The 21,239-nt window shown below is 56.0% G+C and overlaps 1 protein-coding gene across 5 annotated transcripts in view; it reads left to right on the top strand.

Moving 5' to 3' along the window:
* Nucleotides 1–14,189: 14,189 nt before the first annotated feature.
* Nucleotides 14,190–21,239, top strand: part of TBX4 (T-box transcription factor 4) — a 36,326-nt gene continuing 29,276 nt past the window's right edge. The window contains exons 1-3 of one of the 5 annotated variants that reach the window (XM_066202095.1): nt 14,190–14,501; nt 18,920–19,078; nt 19,868–19,962. In XM_066202095.1, the coding sequence (XP_066058192.1) occupies nt 18,923–19,078; nt 19,868–19,962 (251 nt within the window). In that variant the 5' untranslated portion in view covers nt 14,190–14,501; nt 18,920–18,922. Of the gene's footprint in view, nt 14,502–17,403; nt 17,585–17,915; nt 18,002–18,673; nt 19,079–19,867; nt 19,963–21,239 lie in introns of those variants that run through there. The other 4 variants (XM_066202093.1, XM_066202097.1, XM_066202096.1 and 1 more) reach the window with 4 other exon arrangements.

Below are 21,239 nucleotides of genomic sequence, written 5' to 3'. Positions count from 1 at the left end.
CCGGTATTGCTCCGGCCTGAGATTAACTCTTAAAGCCACATGCTACAAATTCATGCATCTGCTCATTCCTAAAGCATTTCATCCCCATTAAACCTGCTAGCATTAATTTCCCCCCTGTTAATCTGACCTGTGCCATGAGGGAGGAATGCTGGTGGGCTTTTTCCCCCCTCTGTTCTCCCAGTCCTGGTTTGTCCTCACCGAGCTTAACTTGGAAAGCAGAGGAGCAAAGCCAGCCGTGAGCCAAGTGCTGCTGGAGCCAGCAGAGGGGAGGCGAGAGCAGAGATTCTGCCTTTCCCCACTCCGCGGTAAATTTCGGGGGAAGGGAAAAAATGGCTACTGGGTTATTTCTGTGAATTTCCAGCTGCTGATGGCATTTGGACCACCTGGAAATATCGGACCTAGTGGTGCTGACAGCGATGGATGCCAGCAGTGGCAGATGAAGCTGGGAGGGGCCAGGCAGAGGCTGGAGGGTTTTCCCCATCCCTTATTCCTGCATTTCTCCAGCATTTATTTCTCCTACAGCATCCCAGTGCAGCCCTATAATCCTACCGCCACATCCCGCCACCCCTGAGCATTAAACCCCTTCAGTGGTGGCCAAATTTCCCTGCGAGGTCCAAGGTCCTTCCATGCCCCGTGGCACCTGGCGCTCCTCTCCTTGGCACAGCTCCTGCCAGCCCTGCCCCGCCCCACACTCTGGGAGAGCGGGGGATATTTACATTAACACCGGGTGATGCTATCGGTGCTGCAGCTCGAGCTGTCCCTGGAGGTGAAGCCCAAACAGGTTCACCGCAGAGAGGTCACTCCCTTAACAGGTTTAAGTGGGTTCCACTGTAAAATGAATTTATTTCAACAAAACCTTTTTTGATAAATTAAACCAGCGCCGCTGTGTATATAATATCTATAAACAATCTTCTCTAATGTTTACCTAACCTGGGCATGCAGAAACTCTTGCACGTTAAATATTAGATGAAAAGAGGCTATGAAACCTTTAAATTTTATTTTTTTTTTTCAAAGCAAGAAAGCCAGACTACCATGGGAAAACACTCTGCTGCTGCTGAGCTGAGGTTTTTCTGGCTTCTGCCAAGGGTGAAGGGAGACAAACCCCCGGTGCTGCCATGGCTTTGTGTTGGTTTCTGTGTTTCCATGGGGTTCGCTGCACTTACAGGGTGCCAGCACCCATCCACACTCCCCTGTGGATCTGGTGGCTGGTGGTGTGATGATTTATCTCCTGTGTGATATTTGCAGGGTCCTGGGAGGCTTGGTGCTAATAATTAGTGAATTTACTGCAGAGTATTTATTAATTCATTAATTAGAGGTCTAATTTGCACTGCAGGTGCTGGCTGGGGAGAGCTGAGGGCTGTTGGGATTTGAAGAGCCACGGAGCTGTGGTGGTTCAGGCTGTGCTGGGTCAGTTGCTGAGTGATTTGGATGTTTTCCCTTGACCTGCCTGACTGCAGAGCACCCTGCAAAGATGGACTTGACTTCAGTGAGAACAAACTGTCCTGCTCATAAAAGGGAGCTGAGGTGAGTGAGAGATCTGCCTCCAACGAGGCTAAAATTGGCCTGGTGGGTTTGGGTGAGTTTGGGTGAGTTTGGGTGAATTTGGGCTGTTCTCCTCCAGAAAGAAGGAAGGTGGCAGTGCATTGGATTTATTCCTGGACAAAGCATCACTTTGCTCCTTGAGGTCAGGGTCACTCCACTGGCTCAACCCCTTCTTGAGCTGGATTCTTATAGGAAAAACTCTTAATCCTAAGGAAAGTCCTTGCTGCATCTGACTCCTCCCCAAGAATCACCAGCCCAGCTCCCAGATCCCACTGTTCTATGAAAACTGGGGGAATGTGCTTTGCAATTAAATACAGCTTAATTGGGTTGGAGGGAGGACAGCAGCAGTGCTTCTGCTGAATAATTCAGCATTTAGAGATCCCCTCACGTGCACCTCCTGCTCAGCTCTCCAGGTCCTTGGATGGGGCTTGGGGCAGCCTGGGACAGTGGAAGGTGGAATGAGATGATCCTTAAGGTCCCTTCCAACCCAAACCATCCTGGGATTTTATGAAAGGAATGGCACAAAACCGCACAGGAGACAGGAGTTACATCAAGTAGGTTCCAGCTGATGGATTCGTGTGCTGGGAGAGTCCCCACCTGCCAGGGATGGGACCTGGGCAGGCTCAAAGTGTCTTTTGTCACTGTCTTGAGTGCAAATGCATAGAAACCCTTTCTGCTTTGGGCAAGGAGAGCCTGCAGTGAGCCCATGTGTTACTCGAGGGTTTTGTGGATGCTGGGATTGCAGGATCTGTCCAAAATATGTGTTAAAAATCAGCTTATCTTCCAAATAAACCCTCAAAAATTCCAGTATCTCCAAGATGTGCTTGGAAGTGATTTATTCTTTTTTCGCTCTTGGTGTTTCCCTGAATGCTTTTCAGCATTGTTTTTAATGACACCGTGTTACCAGAGATCACTTTTGGTGGATAACACAGTACTTATGGAGAAAACCGACAGCTAAATCTGGTTATCATTGACGTCGTTTATAAAATACACACAGCGACCAAGGTATTGACCACGGCAGTAAATTGAAAATATATTGAAAACATAAAGCATTCTTCCAATTTATTAGTAATGTAAAAAAAATATATATATATATATTTGGGCAAGATCCCCCCCTACACTTGATAAAAAGAAAGATCTAGAAGCTGTTGTGAGGAAATCTGTGGTGGTGTTGGTCCCGAGGCTGGCGTGGTGAGGAGGGTGAGAGGTGTGCTGGCTTTTGTGGGGTTTCAGACAGCAAACAGCCCACCCTGGGCACGCTATGGGGCACGATTTCATTGCCAAAGGGCTCGTGGAGATGCTGCCTCGGGTTTTTTGCTGATCCCCCTGGTCCTGAGCGGTCCAGGGAGCACGTTTAGGAGGGTTGGTCGTTTTTGGAGTGGTGGCATTAAAACTGATCTTTTTCCACTGCTGGCTGCAGCCCCTGGTTCTGGTCGAGGTCAGCCCTCTGCCCCCACAGCACTGCACAATTTGGGCACGTTGTGGAAGGGTTAACCCTGGCAACTGCTGGGTAAGTGTAAAAATATTAATAAGGCTGCTGCAGGTCACCCTAAAATGGGAATTTATGGTGGCAGTCAAAGCTAATGTTTGGGATCAATGCAACATCCCTTCTCAGAATGAAAAAATAAATTAAACAGACCGTCATACAGAGGGTATGTAACCAAATCAATCATGTTTATGGCATTTAATCAAAACTTGATTCAGTTAAATTTATTCCATATGATAGCCCTGTGCTTCACAGGATGCACACCTTGCTGGTGAGGCTCAGGCAGCCCTGAGAGCGGGGCTCAGCCCTGTGTCATTACACATTAATGAGATTAGGGGAATTCATTTGTGGGATGCTCTGAGCAGAGGGTTGGGGAGGTGTCTGTGCACCCAGAGAAACGATCACAGGGCTTTGCTGTGGATAAATAATAGGTGTTTAGTGGCAAATATCCCAGTGACAAATACCCCAGGGCCCTGTCTGCTCGCTGCTGGCTCTGTCTGGAGCTGTGGTGGGACAAAACCTGCCCCAAACCCCAGGTGGGGGTGAGGGATGCAGCCCAGGCACGCTGGTTTATGCCAGGCTGAAATCATTGAGTGGAAAACGTCACTGAAACATTCATTGAATCCACCCATCGTGGGCAGATCCATCTCCGCCTTCAGCAAGGCTCCTGCCACCGTCCCACAGGAGCAGGTCCTTGGCTGCCTGCACCACCAGCACTGTGTTCCCATCCTGGAAGGAGGATTTGATCCCACAGACCTTCCTTCTCCTCCTCCTGGAAGCTGAATATTAGAATTCTTCCTAGCTGCGTGCATAATTCACTACATTAATCTTCCCTTAAAACGTGCTCCTTCCACAAAGCCCCTCTGTATTGATCCAACAAAGACAATTATATATTAGGGGGGGAGAGGGAGAAAGAGCTGAAATATTTGAGATTGGCCCTTCTGGGGGATTTATTACGTGTCTGAACTACAGTGTCTGCCTATTTTTTATTCTAAGCCTCCATGACAGGGGTCATGTCTTCCTCCATGCACTGTACAGTGCTGTGCACAGCGATGGGGCTCTATTAAATGCTCGGGATGATTAATCACACCCTATAAACACACTTCTGGTGTGTTTGGAGGTGTGTGCATCAGCAAACTTCAGCAACAGGTACTGCTTGTACCTGCCCAAGGCCCCTGTAGGGTGCTGAGCAGCGTGGCCTGGCTGCGGGGTGCTCCTTGGTGTGTGCAGGATGTTCATCTGGAGATCTTCCTGAGCTGGATTTGTTCTGGTTCTCCCTTCCTGAGCTGGATTTGTCCTGGTTCTCTGTTTTTCCCCAGCCCAGTTGGTTTCAGTGATTTCCTGAGCGGGATGCAGTCCTGCGGCATGTCCCAAAGGTGAGGCAGAGCATGAGTCTGGGGGATTTTCTGGAGATTCCCTGCATGGGAGCCCATCACCCTCTGCCTCTGGGGCATGGAGATCCAGGCTGTGAGGATGCAGGATCTGCCTTTAGGAGAGGGAAAACATTCCCTCTCCATCCACACCCCAAAACCAGGAGGCAAAGCAGACAAGCTGAGAACCTCGTGAGTCAGGGAATGAGAAAATAATGAATGAGCAGGATGGACTGTTTGTAAATGTGGGTGAGATTAATGAGCAAAGGCTTCTCCAGAACACAGAAGGCATGAAATCAATCCCTCGCTCCCAGAATAATGAGGGAATCAATAGGATTACGAGGTTAAGGCCCGAGTAAACCTGAATGACAGCTGCAAAATAAATTTTATTTGGAGGACGTGGCTGGGGTTAAATGAAATGTAATAAATAATGGAAAGCCTTTAAGGGGTGGGGAAATGCTCCAGAAATGGAAGGAAGAACAGAAGGCCCTACAGTCCCTAAATCTGCCCAGTTTATACCCACAGCGTGTTTTTACAGGCGAGTGATGAGTGTGACACACACCCTGCAAGGTCGTGCCCTCTCCCCTCAGTGTCCAGGACAGGGACAGGAGCAGAGGGGTGGCAGTGGTGCCACCAGGACCTGGGGCAGCAGCAGGACGGGGATGTGAATGTGTGAGCTGCAGTCTGGGATGCATTTAGTGTTTACCTGGCGTGAGCTGCAGCTCTGTGCATCCCTTTTCCCCTGCGTCCCTCTCCTGGTGTCCAACCAGAAAAAGCCAACCGTGCCTCCATCCCATCTCCCACAGAACTCCTGGAGCTGCTGCATGGCACAGGGACTGCCCAGAGCAAGGCTCACACCTACCCCGTGCACACATCCTCTGGACAGGGGACAGGGACCTTTCTGGATGCAAGACCCTGAATTTTTCCTCTCTTGCCCCCATGGCGGGAATGTCTCCTCCTGCTCTGTGCTCCAGCAGGCACGGGATGTCCTGCTGACCTTGGCTTTGGGGAGAAATCCGTGCAAGGTGGGTGCAGTGCTGTGATTTCAGGTGCTTCTCCTGGTGGAAGCTTTGGAGAGTGAAGCTTTTTGGAGGTTGATACCAAATCTGCTGCTCCCTGAGAGCTCAGACACTTCCAGCGCCTCGGTGAAAACTGAGCTGCTCTGAAAAACCGGCCACGGGGGTGGGTGCCAAACCAGTGCGAAGCTGTAAATGGCTGCCCCGATTTTTCCAACATGATTAACTCCTGGTCCTGCTCCTCCCTGCTGGTTCTCAGGGAAGGAAATTGGGAGTTCCTGGGATGGGGTCAGTGCTTTAAAGGCAGAGCCCAGCCCAGAGAGGTGTCAGCTGCTTCACACATCCCACTGCAGGAGAAGCAGCTCCGGGTGGGGATGGGACAGCAGAAATTTTGATCCGGAATCACCACGAAAAAAAAAAAAAAAAAAAACAAAAAACCAACAAAAAACAACCCCCTTCTGCTCCGTTCTGCGGTTGATTCCCCCGGCTGCTTTTCCAGCAGGTTACCCCGAGCCGCAGGGCTCGTTCTCCCGGTGGGATGGTGCGTGTGAGGCTCAGCCCTGCTCAGCACGGCTGCTCCGTGTGTTTTTCCAGCCGCTCAGGGTGTGACTAATAGAGCTGTCCTGCCTGCAATAATGCACGCTGACAGCAGCGAGCCTCGGGGGCGGCCGGCACAAAGGGAGATGTGGGGGAAATCGCTTCCAATTGTCCCCTGGGCGGCGGCTGGGTTTTCCCTGTGGAACATCCCTGCGGGAGGTGGGGAGCTGGGCTCGCCTCCTGCCGCCCTTCCCGGAGCTCGGAGTGTCCGTCTGTCCATCCCAGGGCAGCGGCTGCAGCGCGGGGCCACTCTGTGTGGGGTGTGCCCTGTGCAGGGGATGGCCCTGAGCATCCTGCCCCTGTTTGTGTTCGTGTCACCGCTGGTGCCACCGGCACAGGCTGTTGATGGCAGCCCCGGCTGCTCGTCACCCTCGCTGCCGTGAGGAAATCTCTGCATGCCCAGGTGCGTCCCCAGCTGCCCACACATCCCTGAGTGTCCCTGCACTGTCCTGCAGCCCCACCTGCCTCCCACACGAGACCTTTCCTCAGCAGGATGCAGGAAAATTGCCTTTAAGTCGCCTTTTAATAGCTCCTGTAAATCTGATTTTATGCTGAAGCTAAAGACACATTTATTTATTATTGTCAGAAAGGAGGAAGGACTGGTGAATGAATCCCTGACCGGCCCCAAACTGGGTGACCTGGGAAGAGCAGAGGGAGAAGGTTGAGGGCTGCAGTTCTCCTTCGCCATTTGGGGACGCAGCAATGACAGCAGGTAAAAACCTTGGGCTGCTGATGGGGTGCAGATGCCCACGGCTGGGATGGGCTCCAGAAATCCTGGCTACAGCACCTGGAGCTGTGGATCAGGCCCAGGAACCAGGCTGGGGATACTCATATCCAGGTGCTTGTTTTCCTCCAGCACCTTCCATGCCATAAGAAACCGTGCAGGGTACATATTTTTTTTTTATTATTTAAATGTTTTTATTTAATATTTTTAAACCATTGCACAGGCAACCTCAATCCCAAATCCCAGCCCAGAGGTCAGTGGAGAATTGGCCTTGCACCTGCAACCTGAAACCAGCCCTGCCTGGCCGGAGAGCCTCATGCTGAGCCACTAATGAAGGGTTCAGGGGGTTGTTTTTCTTTTCTATTTTATTTTGAGACGCTGTTTTGAAGCACGCGGCCAAGACTGGGAATTTCACAGGGTAAACAGAAAAGCTGCTCTGAAGTTATTTATTGGTTCTGTTTTCCAGCACGTGGACTAGTATTGATTTATTTTGCAGCGTCTCCAGAGGCTTCTTCAAGGTTAAAATGTAGACATTGCATGTTAGACTGGACTAAATACTGGCAGGAAAACACATTTGGCTCTTTTAATTGGAAAAACACACTCCTTTTGTCACCCCGAGGCCAAGGCTCTGCCACAGCAGCACAAGAAGGGCAGGGGAACGCCCACAACTGTGAGATGCTCTGGTTCACACTTGCTTGGGGAATTTGGTGGGAGCACAAAGGTCCCCACAACCAGCCCTGGGGTCCCACCAGGCCCAGAAGGCAATTCCTGGAGGGAAGGTGGGGGCCAGCAGCCATTCCAGGTGGGGAAGCTGGGTGTGAGCCTCCTGCTGACCAAACTTACGCTGTTTATAGGAGCCACCAGGGCCAAGCTCCATCCCGGCTTCAGTTTTGCCTCTGTGAGCTGCTCCCAAACAGCACCAGGGGCTGAGCAGGCTCCCACAGCCCCCAGGGGACAGTGCTGGTCCCCAGCAGCCGATGGCAGGGACGATCCCAAATGGAGATGCTCCACACCAAAAGCAGGAGAGACCCACACGTGCCAACCTACCTGTTTTCTGTCCCTACATTCACAACCATTACTCAGCTGGAGAAGGGGATGGAAAAAAGGAATTCTTCGTCCCTAAGAAGTACTTACATCCCCCAAGTAATTTCCAGCCTCTCTGCTGATCGTGCCCGTCGCTTTGGCAGGTTAAGGGGCTTGCCCCGGGCCAAGGAAGGAGGCAGTGTCAGGGTGGCTGCTGCTGCCCCAGGATCCCCTTCCCCGTCATTCCCGGGCCGGGAGCGACTGCATGCAGCCGGGATGGAGCTCGGGGAGCTCTGCTGGGGAAGGTACAAGCTGAGGTTTAGAAATCATGATGTGTGAATTGAAATGGGAAGCAACGGATCTCGGGAATCACCGCAACTGCTACAAGGTGTTCCTGAAGCTGTCAGCAAGCCATCTGCCCGCTCGCCCTGGGTAAACACCGCGCTCCAGCCGGCCCTCCTCCCAAAATCGGGAAGCACGGCGGTCCCGTGGGGTGAAACCCTGCAGGGCAGCAGCGTGGGCAGGGTGGGAGCGGGAGGAGAGGAGCTCCGGGCTGGGCGGGAGGAGGGAGCCGCGCCGCAGCGCTCTCCTCGGGGCTCTGGAGCCGAGCCCTGGCCGCGCCGCTCGCTCCTCGTAACTCATCGCCGAGACACCGCCGTGGGGAGCCCGCGCCGGGCCCGGCCAGCGATTTATGGCTCCGGGGAAAGGCGGCAGCCGGCCGGGGAGCCAGGGGAGAGGAGAGGAGAGGAGAGGAGAGGAGAGGAGAGGAGAGGAGAGGAGAGGAGAGGAGAGGAGAGGAGAGGAGAGGAGAGGAGAGGAGAGGAGAGGAGAGGAGAGGAGAGGAGAGGAGAGGAGAGGAGAGGAGAGGAGAGGAGAGGAGAGGAGAGGAGAGGAGAGGAGAGGAGAGGAGAGGGCCTGGGGTCAGGCGGCTGAGCGGCTTCTTTCACTCACGCCTTGACTCCGCTGCCTGTGCCATTGTCACCCCCACGGTCACCTCAGGGCACGGCAGAGGGGAGGGTGAGGAGCACACGCTCGGCAGGGCACAGGGTGGGAAAGCACGGCCAGGATGGGTGGATTCAATGAATGTCTCAATCATGTTTTCAATTCCATGGTCCTGGGCTTCATCCCTCAGCGCCCCACCTGGGGTTTGGGGCAGGTTTTGTCCTGCCACAGCATGGCACAGCTCCTGGCACAGCTTGGGCAGTGGAGATGTCACCCCCTTTCCCACGTGGACGTGGTGCCATCGATGTGCACCGTGTAAGCTGGCACAGAGCCCACGTGGAAGTGGCCACGGGCTGGCCCCGCTCACAGCCCCAGCACAGCGAGGCCCTGATGGAAAAAAGCTGGGTGACCTGGGATGACACGGGTGGCTGCTGCGTCACTGCAGCCCCAGAAACGCCCCCGATGGGTCGGGACTGCAGCAGCATCGCTGCCACCCCCGAGGGTGGGAACAGCAGGAAGGGCCCGAGGCTGAGAGAGACTGTGGGAGAGGGTCTGAGGGGCTTCTCGTGGTTCCTCAGGGCTTGGAGAGCAGCTCTGGTCAGTGCTCGCAGCCCTGTGCTTGCTCCGTGCTCCAAAGGTGTTCATCATGCCGTGCCTCAGTTTCCCCCCTGTGCAGGGGACAGTGGTGCCCTTGTCCCCAGCTGCCCAGAGAAATGAGCTTTGGTGAACCCTGAGTGAGCCGAGAAAAGCAAAATTGGGGAATCGTGTGTATTTTTGCAAAACCAGTGCCAAGGTCCACCAGTGCCTGGTGCAGCCATGCAGGGAGGAGTGCAGAGGGTCCCAATTTTGGGGCTGAGCCCCCTTGTCAAGGATGCTTGGTCCATGTCAGCCCGAGTCTTCCCTCTGTGCCAGCCAGCACTCTCAGCCTTCCCCCTCACTCACAATTCAAAATAAATACAGAGAGCGAACATGACCTTGAGTGTATAGTCTAAAGCTTTTAAAACTCTCCTCTAATTCTTTTAACTTCCCGCACATCTATCCTCTGCACCAGCCTCCTCATTTCTCTTTCCCTACAGTAAACTTATACCCTTTCTAAAGTGCCCGGAGAAGACGCTGCAGATGAAATGTTGCTTTAGCTTAATTTCCTATTCCTAACATATGCTTTAATTAATGTCACTTGCTTTGATTTGCTGCCAGCATGCCAGTGCGGCACTTCCTTCGTTTCGCAACCTTAACCATAACCTTGTGGGAATGAGGATCAGGTGTTCCCAGCCGATTTCATCTGCTTCGGGGCATTTATCTCCAGCTCGGAGGCTTTTCTGCACTTTGTCGGTGGCACCAGCACAGAGGCAAAACCCACAGAGTTCTCCTTGGCTGGAGGTGCTGGGAATGTGTTGTACATGAAGGATGCTGGTACAGAAAGCACTGACCAGCATTTCTCATCCATATTTTTTTACTCTTTCTAGGTTCAACTCGGAGCAGGAGCAAGGCAAAACAGGAGAGAGGGGATGGGCCCCTCTCCCAGCTTTTGATTTCAGGATCAGAGAGGACCATCCTGCTGCTGGCTCTGTGCCTGCTGTCCCCACAGTCCCTGAGGCTCCACGGCTGGGGCTGGACCCCGTGCCCAAAGTGTTTCCTCAGGTCGATGTTCCCAACCCAGGCAAGCATTTTCCAGCACAGAAATGGATGAACATGGTGTGGCAGAGGTGGGGAATGATCTTGAGGATGTCCCAGAGCAGCCAGGCCAGGCCCTTGACCAGCTGGCAGACCTGCAGCAGCCTCACCTCCTGGGGCAAGGTGAGAGATCCCAGCGTGGATCCCTCTTCTCTGGTGGTGGAGCAGAGGTTGGGGTTTGGGGCAGAGCCCATTTTGCTCTCTTCCCTGCCTGGCTCCCAGGTAAGAGCGGGGAATGGCAGGGGCAGAAGGACCTGGACTCCCTCTGTAGCTGTGGCTGTGCTGAAGTTCAGTGGTGCAAACCTTCTCCACGGGAGCATGTCCTGCTGTCCCCACTGCTCCTGCCTCTCCCCAAATTTCACCTGGTTTATGACAGGTGCAGACTCATCCTGAGGATTGTGAAATCCCTTTTCCATCCCTCTCTCTGTTCCCACTGCATGGTGAGATGTTTATGCCCTTCCTCCTGTAGGAGCTGCCTCATCCTCTCTGCACCACCTGGTCAGTGCTCTGAGCAGTTGAATGAAAAAATTCCTAATCTGAGGGATCTTTTTCCTTCTCTTCTCCTGATGGAGCCAGCTTGGTCCTTCAACCCAAGCAGAAAGGCACCAATAATCTCCCCACAACTTTCTGGAACTGCTTTGCTTGAGAGCAGCTCCTTGCACAGCAGAGCCTGGAGGAAATTTTAGCAATTGTCTGTTCTGGCCCCAAATCACTGGCACTTGTATACAGCAGGCCTGAAATGGCCTCTTTCCCAGACAGCTCCTTAAGCAAGGTTTTCCTGTCTCTTTATTTAATGAATCTCAGCCATCCTTTCTCTCCTTGCTGGAGCCAGGGGCAGACGCTGCTCCAGGATTTCATCCCTCCCCTGTCTCCCATTTCCCTCGTTGTACCTGCAGCAGATTTGGTGTCCCACAGCAAGTCATGTCCCAAGAGGAGGAAATTCCCAGCTTCTGGGCCCCATCCCAGTTGGCTATCATTTCCCTTCCTGTTTGCTTCTGTTGAGAACCTTCCCCAGGAATGGGAACGTGGGGCCTTTTTGCAGTTTAGTCCCTTTACTGGGGGGCGGGTAAGGACACCCCTAAGGCTGAGCCCTGCTTTCAGAGCAAATCCACTCCCTGGGCAGGGAGGAAAATGCCCAAAATGGAGAAGAGTTTTTGTCCCCAAGCCTGACCCTGCCCCTGCAGCCCAAGGAATGTGTTTCCCGTCAGTGTCCCGGGAGTGGGATGGAGGCACGGGAGGGATGTGACTGAGCAGGGAACAGGCTGCCACATCCCAGAGGCTCACTGGTGATGTGTGCTGTCCTTGGAAGCAAAGCCCTTCCCCAGCCTGGCCCCTTTCCCCCAGCCCCCTGCTCCCCAGACCCCCACAGCTCCCTTCCCCTCTGCTCTCATCTGCCTCTCACCTCGCCTTCCTCCATCCCGTTGTGCCGCCTCCTCTGCAGCAGCTCCACATCCACACAGATGTCTGTGCCTCTGCTCCAGCCTCTACGCCCCGGCTGGCTGCTCCTGCTGTTCCCTGCTCCGCTCTGCCCTTGGAAATCCTGGCTGCCTTCCTGTGCTCTGCAAGCCTCACACCCCTAAACCTGGGTGATTTAGCCAGGACTCGGGACAGGACTGATCCTTGGGATGATGCAAGGTTCTCGTAGGCATCTGGCAGGGGTTTAATCCCCCAGGACCCCTGTTTGTTCCTGGCTGAGTGTTTTCTGTTCCCTCCCCATAGCTCCAGTGCTGAGCACTGTTTTGACCCCCTGCCATGCTGTGGTCCGGCCCTGGATGAGGGAGAAAGAGGAAAGATTCCCTCTGGGCAGCACTACAGGGGAAAGGGACTGGCCAAAGAGAGTGGCAGGCTCTGGTGGGGTGCGAGGGCTTGGCTGTGCCTTGCTCAGGCTGTGGGTCAGGGGTTCTGGCCCCTGAGTGGGCTCTGATGTTTGAACAAGATTGTTTGGCCCCACTGGCCCTGGCTGCTCTGTCAGAGCATCACACTGTGCCACGCTGGGGGCTTGGACAGGGTCTATGCCCAGCTCCAGAGCTGGCAGCTGGCTGCCTTCATTCCTCACGCTGGGAATTTCTCACCCAGACCAGCATTTTCCACTGTTTAGCCTGGAGGACAATGATTTCCCATAGCAATAACCTCCTCTTCATCCCTAGCACAAACTGAACAACCACTTTGGGCAGGACTCTCCCAGTCCCCCATCCCTGGATGGATGATGCCAGGGACGCCGTGCAGAGCCACAACACCTTGCTCTGCCAATGTACTGGGCTGGATTTGCAATACCTTAAGGCAGTTTCCTGCTCCGATGTAAGGCTTAAGACAAGCCTCTCCCCTTTCCTGCCTGCCCGGTGACAAGTGACTTGCCCTGCTGTCACTTGGTGGATTGATGTGCCTCTCATTTTCGCCCAGGTGCTCCAGAGCAGCTTCACCCAGGAGCTTCCATGTGTCTTCCCTCCCCAGTAACATCCCTGCAAGACACTGAGCTGCCCTGGGGCTGCTGTCCCCTCTCCATGCACACCTGGCTGCCACCCTGACCCACACCACTGAGTCCCTTCCCTCCCAGGCTGTCCTGCAGGCCTTGGCAGCACTGGTGACCACGGGGATGGTGTGACCAGAGCCCTGCTCTGCTGGCAGTGGCAGAGCAGAGGTGGCAGGGTCTGCTTGTCCCCCACCCCATTCCAATGCCCAGACCCCACCCCACAGCAGAGTTTTGTGGGTGCAGGGAGCAGAGCTGGATCTGCTGTGGCACTGGAAGCCAGGCTGCAGAGAAATCACCGTGCTCCGAGCGCTGGGCTTTGTTCTCCTTTGATTTTTGAAACCATCATTCCCATTCCAGCTCCATTCGCCTGCTCCCATCCTCCAGCGTGTTGTAGCTTTAGGGGTCTTTTCATTAAAATCAAAAAATGTTACTACAAAATAGATTGAGGGGGGTTTTTTGTTTGTTTATTGGTTTGTTTTTGGGGTGGGTTTTTTTATATTTATGTAAATCCTGAAGTTAAATCAGAGCTTCGGCTGGGAAATGCCACTGGGGACTATCTCAGGCTGACGCTCACCAGGGCAGTGATCTCTGGACTGTTCACTCTAACAAAGACATTGCCAAGCTCATGGTAAAAATCTCTTCCTTCAAAAAATGTGCAAATGATTTGAAATGTTAGTTTTTTAGATGCTACTTTAAAAAAAATAGTAGGTTAGCATAATAAAAAATAAAAATCCAGAGCATTTGGAGAAAATTTGCGTTAATTTAAAAAATTTAACCAATTCCACAGTCGTTAGCTTTTATTTCTAAAATAGTTAATCTTTTTTAAAATGTCTACACACATGAATCTTCATTCATAGTTTAATTATTTCTGGATAACATTGCCGGGCTGCATCTTGCATAGGTTTTTTTGAAATTACGAGGGGTGAGTACACTTGGTACGCTTGGAAAAATTAACAAATCCCCCCCCCCCCCAAATATTTAAAAACAAATCGGAATATGGTTCTTCATTTGATTTACCCGGTTCCAGCGGAGCTTGGTGCGAGACTGAGCAGCACGTTCGTTTACAACCTTTTAAAACATTCGTTAAAACATTTACTTAACAGTTTAAAACAAAGCCTTAGAGCCTACAAACGTGCCCAGGTCAGGGAAATACATATGGATAACCGGGCTGAACGATTTAGGAGCAGAGAATCACTCGCATTTCAAACCGTGCATATTTCCAATACCCCCTTAGTGCATCTATTTTAGGCAGATGCTTAAGATTAAAGGGCTGCACGTCAGCCCGTATCTTACCCACGCTTCCTTGTCATCGTTTCTTTGCGATTAAATTTTGTGTTTTCCTTTCAGCCTAGGAGTGTTTGGTACCAGTCTCTTGGCAAAAGGGCCTGAGGAATGGAAGGGTAAAGAAATATGACCCAGCTGCTATGCACAATGAGGTTTGTAAGTCCTTGTATGGTATAAATAAGCATATTACACAGTTATTAGAAATTTGGCACTGTCGCTGTTTAGAAGCAAGGCTCTGATGCTGTGTAATTCCTCCCGAGTCCATGCATAACTCAGTATTAGCCTTCCATTCTTCCAGCCTTGTTACTGGCCAAATTCGGCAATTTTTTTCTCAGTACTCATCCATTCAAACCCTTCTCAGCAGTGTAAACCGGTGAGTTTCCTCTCAAGTCAGTCAATCTACGCCAACCCACGCGCTCGAGGCTCGGTCCCGACTTTCCCCCCGCCGCCGTCGGGGCCGCGGCCGCACGGTTCCGTCGGGTGCGGGCTCGGGGTTCGCTTCTTCCCTCGTCTCCGTCGTGGCTGGCAGTTTTTTCCTGGGGGGGAAGAGAAGCAGGTTTTCTTTGTGGGGAAGAGGAGCCACGGAAAGGCGCGGCGGCTGGAAGAGCATCCCGCGGATGAACGGATCCCACTCGGGTTTCCCCGGCCCGCGGACTGAGTGTAACTCTGGAGAAAAGCGCCAGTAAACTTTTATTAATCGCCGGTGTTCGGGGCCAGAGCATGAGCGAGCTCGGTGACAGTGATGAGTGGTTTGGAGCGCTGGTCCCTGAAAGCGGGGGCTTATCCTCCCACCGCTCCCTTGGCTCGGCGTTGATGAGCCGTGAATAGGAGCCACCCTGCCGTCGGGGATCCGGCCGTTTATCTGCCGGGTGATGACAGTCGGGCTGGTTTCGCCTCGCCGTGATTTGCCGGAGCCTTCGGGAAGCGCACGGAGCTGCCGCAGCCGGGGGCTCCGACCGGCGAGGACGTTTCACCTCTCGGTGTCGGCCCCGTCTCCCTTGCTCGGGGGATGAGGAAACCTGTGCCCTCCCGGAGGAACCGCGCCCGGAATCCGCTACGGGCAGGTGTTGTCCGGGCTCAGGGCACGGTGAGCCGAGCGAGGCTGAGCTCAGCCGGGGCCGCACGGCGGCGAATGGGCCCGACCCCACCGCTCCAGCATCCCCGTACGCACCCACGGGGAAGGCTGAGGCTGGAAGGAGGCCTGAGAGACTTTGGGTCTGCTTTAATTAAATCCTCCCCACCTAGGATTGCCCCCTCCGCCCTTTTATTTTTGTTCAAGGGGTAAAAACTGCATTCAACGTCGGAAAGCTCAGGCAGCGCCCGGCACTCCTTGCCGCGATTGAGGGAGGAAGAGCTGAAGGGAGACTCACCCAGACAAAGCCGAGCTCCCGGTAGCGGCTGCACAGTCACACTGAAATTCACCTTTGCCGGGGAGAGCCCGGCCCGCGGGCGGGAAGCGGCGGCGGGACAGAGCGGCCCGGTGCCCGCGGGGTGGGGGCACGGCCCGGGCCCGCGGAACCGGCGGGGAACCGCGCGGGGCGGGTCGGCAGCGGGAGCGGCGCTCCCGGGAACCCTCGGCTGAGCCGGGCCTCTCGCTGCCCCCCGGGACGGCTGCTCACCCTGAGGCCCTTCTCGCTCCCCGCTCGCTCTGTGCGGGGACAGGACGGTCGCGGGTCCCCTCTCCCGTCGGGGCCCGCCGCGGCCCGGCCTCCTCACCTGCCCCATCCCGCTGGCTCCTGCGGGATCCGCTGGCCTCTCCCTGCCCGCTCGGGTCCTCTTTTTTTTTTTTTTTTTTCCTTTCTTTTCTTCTTTTCTTTTTTTTTTTTTTTTTCTCTCTCTCTCTTTTTTTTTTTTTTTTTTTTTTTGGTAGGAGTGGGGAAAAGGTTCATTACGAGGTTGACCCCACTTTACTTTTTATTCTGCTCCTGTTCCCAATTTCGGCACCACGTGACGGTGGGAGTGAGTTTGGGTTTAAATTCACTTTCAAGAAAAGCCCGGTAAGACCCCTGGCCCGCCGGCCCATGGCGGGGTCCCTGTGAGCCCGGCGCTGCGGGAGCGAGCGCTGCCTCGGCGCCCGCCCGGGACCCCCGGCTCGGGTAAGGGCGCCTGGCCCCGGGCGCGGAGGGGATGAGCCTCTGGGGACAGCGCAGAGCTCGGTGCTGTCACGATATAGCACGGGGCACAGCCGTGGGGCTGTCGCGACAGGGGGTAGGGCGCAGCGGCCTGGGCACGGCTCGGGTGTGAGGGTCGGCTCAGCGCAGGGAGGGCAGCGCTGGGTGTGTGCCTTGGTAATCGCGACAGCCGGGCTGAATTGGCCCTTTAAGTCGCGACAGCAGTCGGGAACTCTCTCGCGTGGGCTCTCCTCCTGCTTTGGGGGCTTGGCGTGGCGGTGGGAGCCCCGAGCAGGCGGCGCCGGGGCCGCGGGGTGAGGGAGCTCCGGCGGGCTGGTGTGAGCGGCCTCTTCCCTCGCCGCCCTCACCTCGTGGCGGCCCCGACGGCCTGGCCTCGCCGTCGCTTTGTTGTGGCCGCCCAGCTCCTGCCTGCCTTGTGGAAAAGCTCGGGGCTCTCTGTCGCGACACGGAGAGGAGGGGGAGCCCCTGTCCTCGTCCCCGGGCTCGCAGGGGGGCCCGCACCGAAAGCAGGCCGCAGGCCGGCGGGCACGGGGGCTTCGGTTGCGGTGCAGGGTCAGGGGACCCCACGGGGGTTGTGGGCCCCTCCTGAGGCGGGACCCCCGCCCAGGCATGATCCCGGCTCTTCCCCATCACCTCTCCCGGGCTACCCCGGCTCCCGCCGCGGGGTCCCGCCGAGCCGGGTGCTCTTCCAAGCGCGGCCTATGCCCGCCGCTGAAGCCTCGGCCTTGCCCGGCTCCCCGGCCGGCAGCGGGGAGCCCCGGGACCGTCGGGGCTGGGAGGGGGCGGTGGTGCCGAGGATGTCCCCTCTCCCCGGGCTCCTCCCGGAGCAGCGAGCGGCTCCGCTCGCCGCCAGGCCCGGCGCAGGGCCGAGGCAGGCCGGGGAAGGCCGCGGGCGGCTCCGGTGCGCTGGGGCCGGGCGGCCGCTGCCCCCGCCGGTGCCCCCCGGTGCGGACCGTCGGGCGGGCGCGGGGCCGGGCCGGGCCGGGCGGGCCGGGCCGGGCGGAGCGGGCCAGAGTCGGTGTAAGGGGATGTGATTGACAGCGGCAACGTCAGCAACAGGAGGGGAAGGAAAAGGGAGGGGGGGGGGGGGGGAGACAAAGAGGGAGGGAGTCGAAAGGCCCCAAACTGGATCTTTATGGAACATTTTCCGCCGAGATCAAGGGAAAGTGAATCCGCGCAGCGGGGGATGCTCCGCACGCCGCTGCCATCGGGGGCCGCGGAGCCGCTCCCGGCCTGAGCGCCCCGCGGATGCCCTTCATGCCGCAGCCGCCCCCAGGCCAAGCCCGGAGCCCCCCGCTGCGCCTCCTGCCCCTCGGCCGGCCGTGTGAGTTCCCGGGGTGCGGGGGGAAGGACGCGAGGGAGCGGGGAGGGTCCAAGGGCGCGGGGCTCCCTGCAGCCCGCCGAGCCCCGGCCTGGGGCGGGACACCGCCGCCAGCCTGCCCCGCTGCTCCCTGCTGCTCCCCGCCAGCCAACCTGCTCCGTGCCGGGAGCACCGGTCCCTGTCCGGGGCTGCAGCCTTGCCCTCGGGCTTGGCCGCGGACACCTCCCACCTGTGCCCTCCCGGTCACCCGACTCCGCTCTGCGGTTGGACGCCGGGAAACATCCGCGCCTCGGCCGGGCTGGGGCCGTCCCGACACCCCGAGCCGGGCGGAGGGGCCGGTGGAGCTCTGGGGGCATTGAGCCCCGTACCGTGCTCCCCGCTCGGTGCTCCTTGCCCCGGGGACTGCGGCCGGTCACTGGGGTATGTGTGCCCGCTCGCACACAGCCTGTCCGGCTCCTCGGCGGGAGCTCTCCCTGGAATTCTGGCGCGAATGGAGCTGGGAGTCCCAGCTGCTCTCACCGGAGCTCTGCTGGAGCTGCAGTTTGGGGTCCCAGCCCCTCTCTCCCCCTGCACAGCCTCTGTCCCGAAGAGCGGCTCGGCCTCGGCGGCTCGGGGCAGGGACCGGGGCTGCGGGCCGGGGACACGAGCGTTCCCTCGGGGGCTGCAGGTCCGCGGCCAGCGCCGGTTTCGGTCCCCGGGACCGGCACCCCGCAGCCTGCGCGGAGCTGCTCCCCCTCCGCGCCTCGGCCGCCCGTCCGTCTGTCTGTCCGTCCGTCCGTCAAGCGGGGCGGGCGGCCGCGTCCCTGCGCGCTGTAAAAGTCGGCGTTGATGCGCGGCAGCCTCGGCGGAGCTGTCAGGCCTTATCTTTATTGGCTTTTCCCAGTCTCCGTCCAAGTTTAAGAGGGGCCCTTTTATCTCGGAGCCCAGCACTCCCCCTGTTTACACCGTCCGGCTCCGCCGCAGCTCTTCGTCGCGGAGCCCCCTCAGCCCCGACGGGACGGGGCAGAGAGACCGACCGGGCCGGGCTGCCCTCCCCGACGGGTACCGGAGGGCAGAAAGAATCGGGGCTGGGGGGCTGCGGCCACATCAGACATGAGCTGCCCTGGCCTCAAGCGGGAGCGCAGCCACGCGTGGGCGGCTCTCCCGCGGGGGCTGGGGCACAGCGGCTTCCCCCGGGCCCGGCGGTGTCACATCCCGGTGTCACCGCTCGAGGAACGACCACGGGCCGGCCCGGGAGGGCCTGTCCTCGCAGGTGGCCGTGCCCGGAGCTGGGCGAGGGGTAGGAGTTGGATGTGGCCCCCGGTGCGGCCAGCTAACGTTGCGCCTCTCTCCCCCAAGGAAATGCTCCAGGAGAAAAGCCTGTCTGAAACCGAGGAAGGGTTTCCAACAGCCCCCGCGCCCGGCCATGCGGACACCTCCGCCGGTTCCCCCGTCCTCGGCGTAGCCGGGGGGAGCTCCACGCCGCTCAGCAGCCCGCAGCTCCCCGACCCCGAGCAGGTACGCTCCGTCCGGCCCCTCGTCCTGCCCCGCTGCGCCCTCACCCCCGCCACCGGCCCGGCATCTCCCCCGGCGACGACACGGGCAGGGATTGCGAGAAAAGCTCATTTTTCTCCACTTTCCTTCGCTTTTATTTTTTTACTGTTATTTTATTTTCCCTGTCCGCAGCAGGCCGCCGTCGGTGCGCAGCTCGGTTAAGAGAGAACCCGAGCACCGAAAGCCGCGGCCGGCAGGGCCCGACGCGTGGCGGAGCCGCCGCCGCTGCTCCTCCCGGGGCTGCTGCCCGGCGGGGAATTCACCGGGGGTTTTTCCATCCCTAAATAAAACGCGGCTTCTGTGCCTTCACCCCGCGCCTCTGCGATGTCCCCGGCATCCCGCGGAACGCACAAAGCGCGGCCCTTGTCCGTTGTCCCCGCGGCTGCTCCCGGTTTTTGGGAGGCTTAGGGCGAGTCTGCCCCAACAGACTTTTTTTTTTTTTTTTTTCCTTTTTTCCCCGAGGAAAAAGAAAAAAAAAAATTAAAGAAAAAAAAAATTTCCATTTAGCCGCAGTGTCCTGCCTGGTTATGAAAGTCTGCAATTAAAACCGGCCTCCGTTTGTTTCTCTTATTTTTGGCAAAGGGCAGCGGAATTTTTGAGACTCCATCCTCCTCCCGCACGGGCTGGTGGCTTCGCCCGGAGCCTCGGCTGCAATGTCCCCAACCCCAGCTCTTCCACGGCCCTTCCCAGCCCTTCTCGGAAGTTTTCTCCATCATTTCTTGCTCTTCTTATCATCTTAATTATTTTTTACAGACAATAGAAAATATCAAAGTCTATCTCCATGAGAAGGAGCTATGGAAGAAATTTCATGAAGCTGGCACGGAAATGATAATAACCAAAGCAGGCAGGTTAGTGAAAACTCCCTGCGAACATGTATTGATTCTGATCTCTATGAATTGTCCTGTTTACCAAGACTGGGTTTTGCAGAACTGCCACAGTCCATGGCGTTTAGAAAAATATTATTGTGATTGCAGATTTCAGTAGGATCATTTTTTCAGTGTAAACTGTACATGTGTTTTTGGAATGTAGATGCTAGAAAATGTTGTGGAGTCGTTTGGAACGTTTAGCCCCGATTCTCTCTGGTAATGATTTTTTTTAAATTGTTTTTTAATTAGGAAATTAGCATAATTGTGGTTTTATTTTTTTTTTCCCTACAAAGCAAACCCCCTTCACTTTTCTTGCCGTGCACTGAGACCTGTGCTGGGATACTCTGCACCAAAATTTTAGCAGCACAAAGGTTCTTTTAATCTCGAAACTGAAAGAGAAACGGGTGCCACTTCTGGGTAAAGAAAAAGATCTGTTTTCCCTTGGGATCGAATAATTATTTTTATCAAATCAGAGCCCCCTCAGTGTGCACACCCGGGGAGGGAGACCAGAACTCAGTCCTGCATCTGCTCAGGGTTCCTGTCTTGTCCGGGCTGCTCTGGTGGGAGATGGCAGAATTAATGTCAGAAAATTAAAAATCAGAATTAAACCTCAGACCATCACCGGCTCGGGAATCAGATAATTCCCAAGAAAATTATCCGTGTGTCGCTGTGGGCACCAAAATATCTGCCCTTGGCTTCTGTGGCAGCGGGAAAAGAAAAACTGAGGTATTAACATTTAATTCCAGCACAGCTGAGTGGTTCTGCCCTGCCCTGTGCTTGTTTTACCCCGTGCTAACGAGCCGTGCAGCAGACACTCAAATAACGGGGAGAAAACCGAAGAAAAAAAACCCCACGAATAATTTCTGTGCTGTTTTTATTTCTCTGTGGTCTCTGACCCTTCGTGCAGAGCAGCCGGGGGTGCTCATGGCGTGTGTGTGTGTGACTTTTCTCCCCTGTTTGCTGCTCACAATGTGAGACCCAGAACCCGACCCTCAGCTTTGGATTTTTGGGATTGATGAGCGCTTTCCCTCTGCTTCCCTCCGTCCCGGCAGTGCTGCTCTGTGCAGCAGCTGCTCAGTGTAGGGAAGTTAGACTCTAATAAGCAAGATATTCCCATTATTCCCCCTGGAGAGGGATTGCATGTCCCGGGAATCTTCCATTTATTTGCTATGTGGCTGTTTATGGAGTGATGGTGCAGGTAACTCGGTCCTTTTCGCACCTTATTTTGGTGTAAATAAAATCTCAGGGCTTGTACTGCG

The sequence above is a fragment of the Chamaea fasciata genome, unplaced genomic scaffold (assembly GCF_029207755.1).
Source record: "Chamaea fasciata isolate MVZ Bird 193981 ecotype frontalis unplaced genomic scaffold, bChaFas1.0.hap1 SCAF_21, whole genome shotgun sequence".
Taxonomy (NCBI): domain Eukaryota; kingdom Metazoa; phylum Chordata; class Aves; order Passeriformes; family Sylviidae; genus Chamaea; species Chamaea fasciata.
The sequence above is the reverse complement of the archived record's forward strand: the minus strand, read 5'-3'. Positions and strand labels throughout refer to the sequence as shown.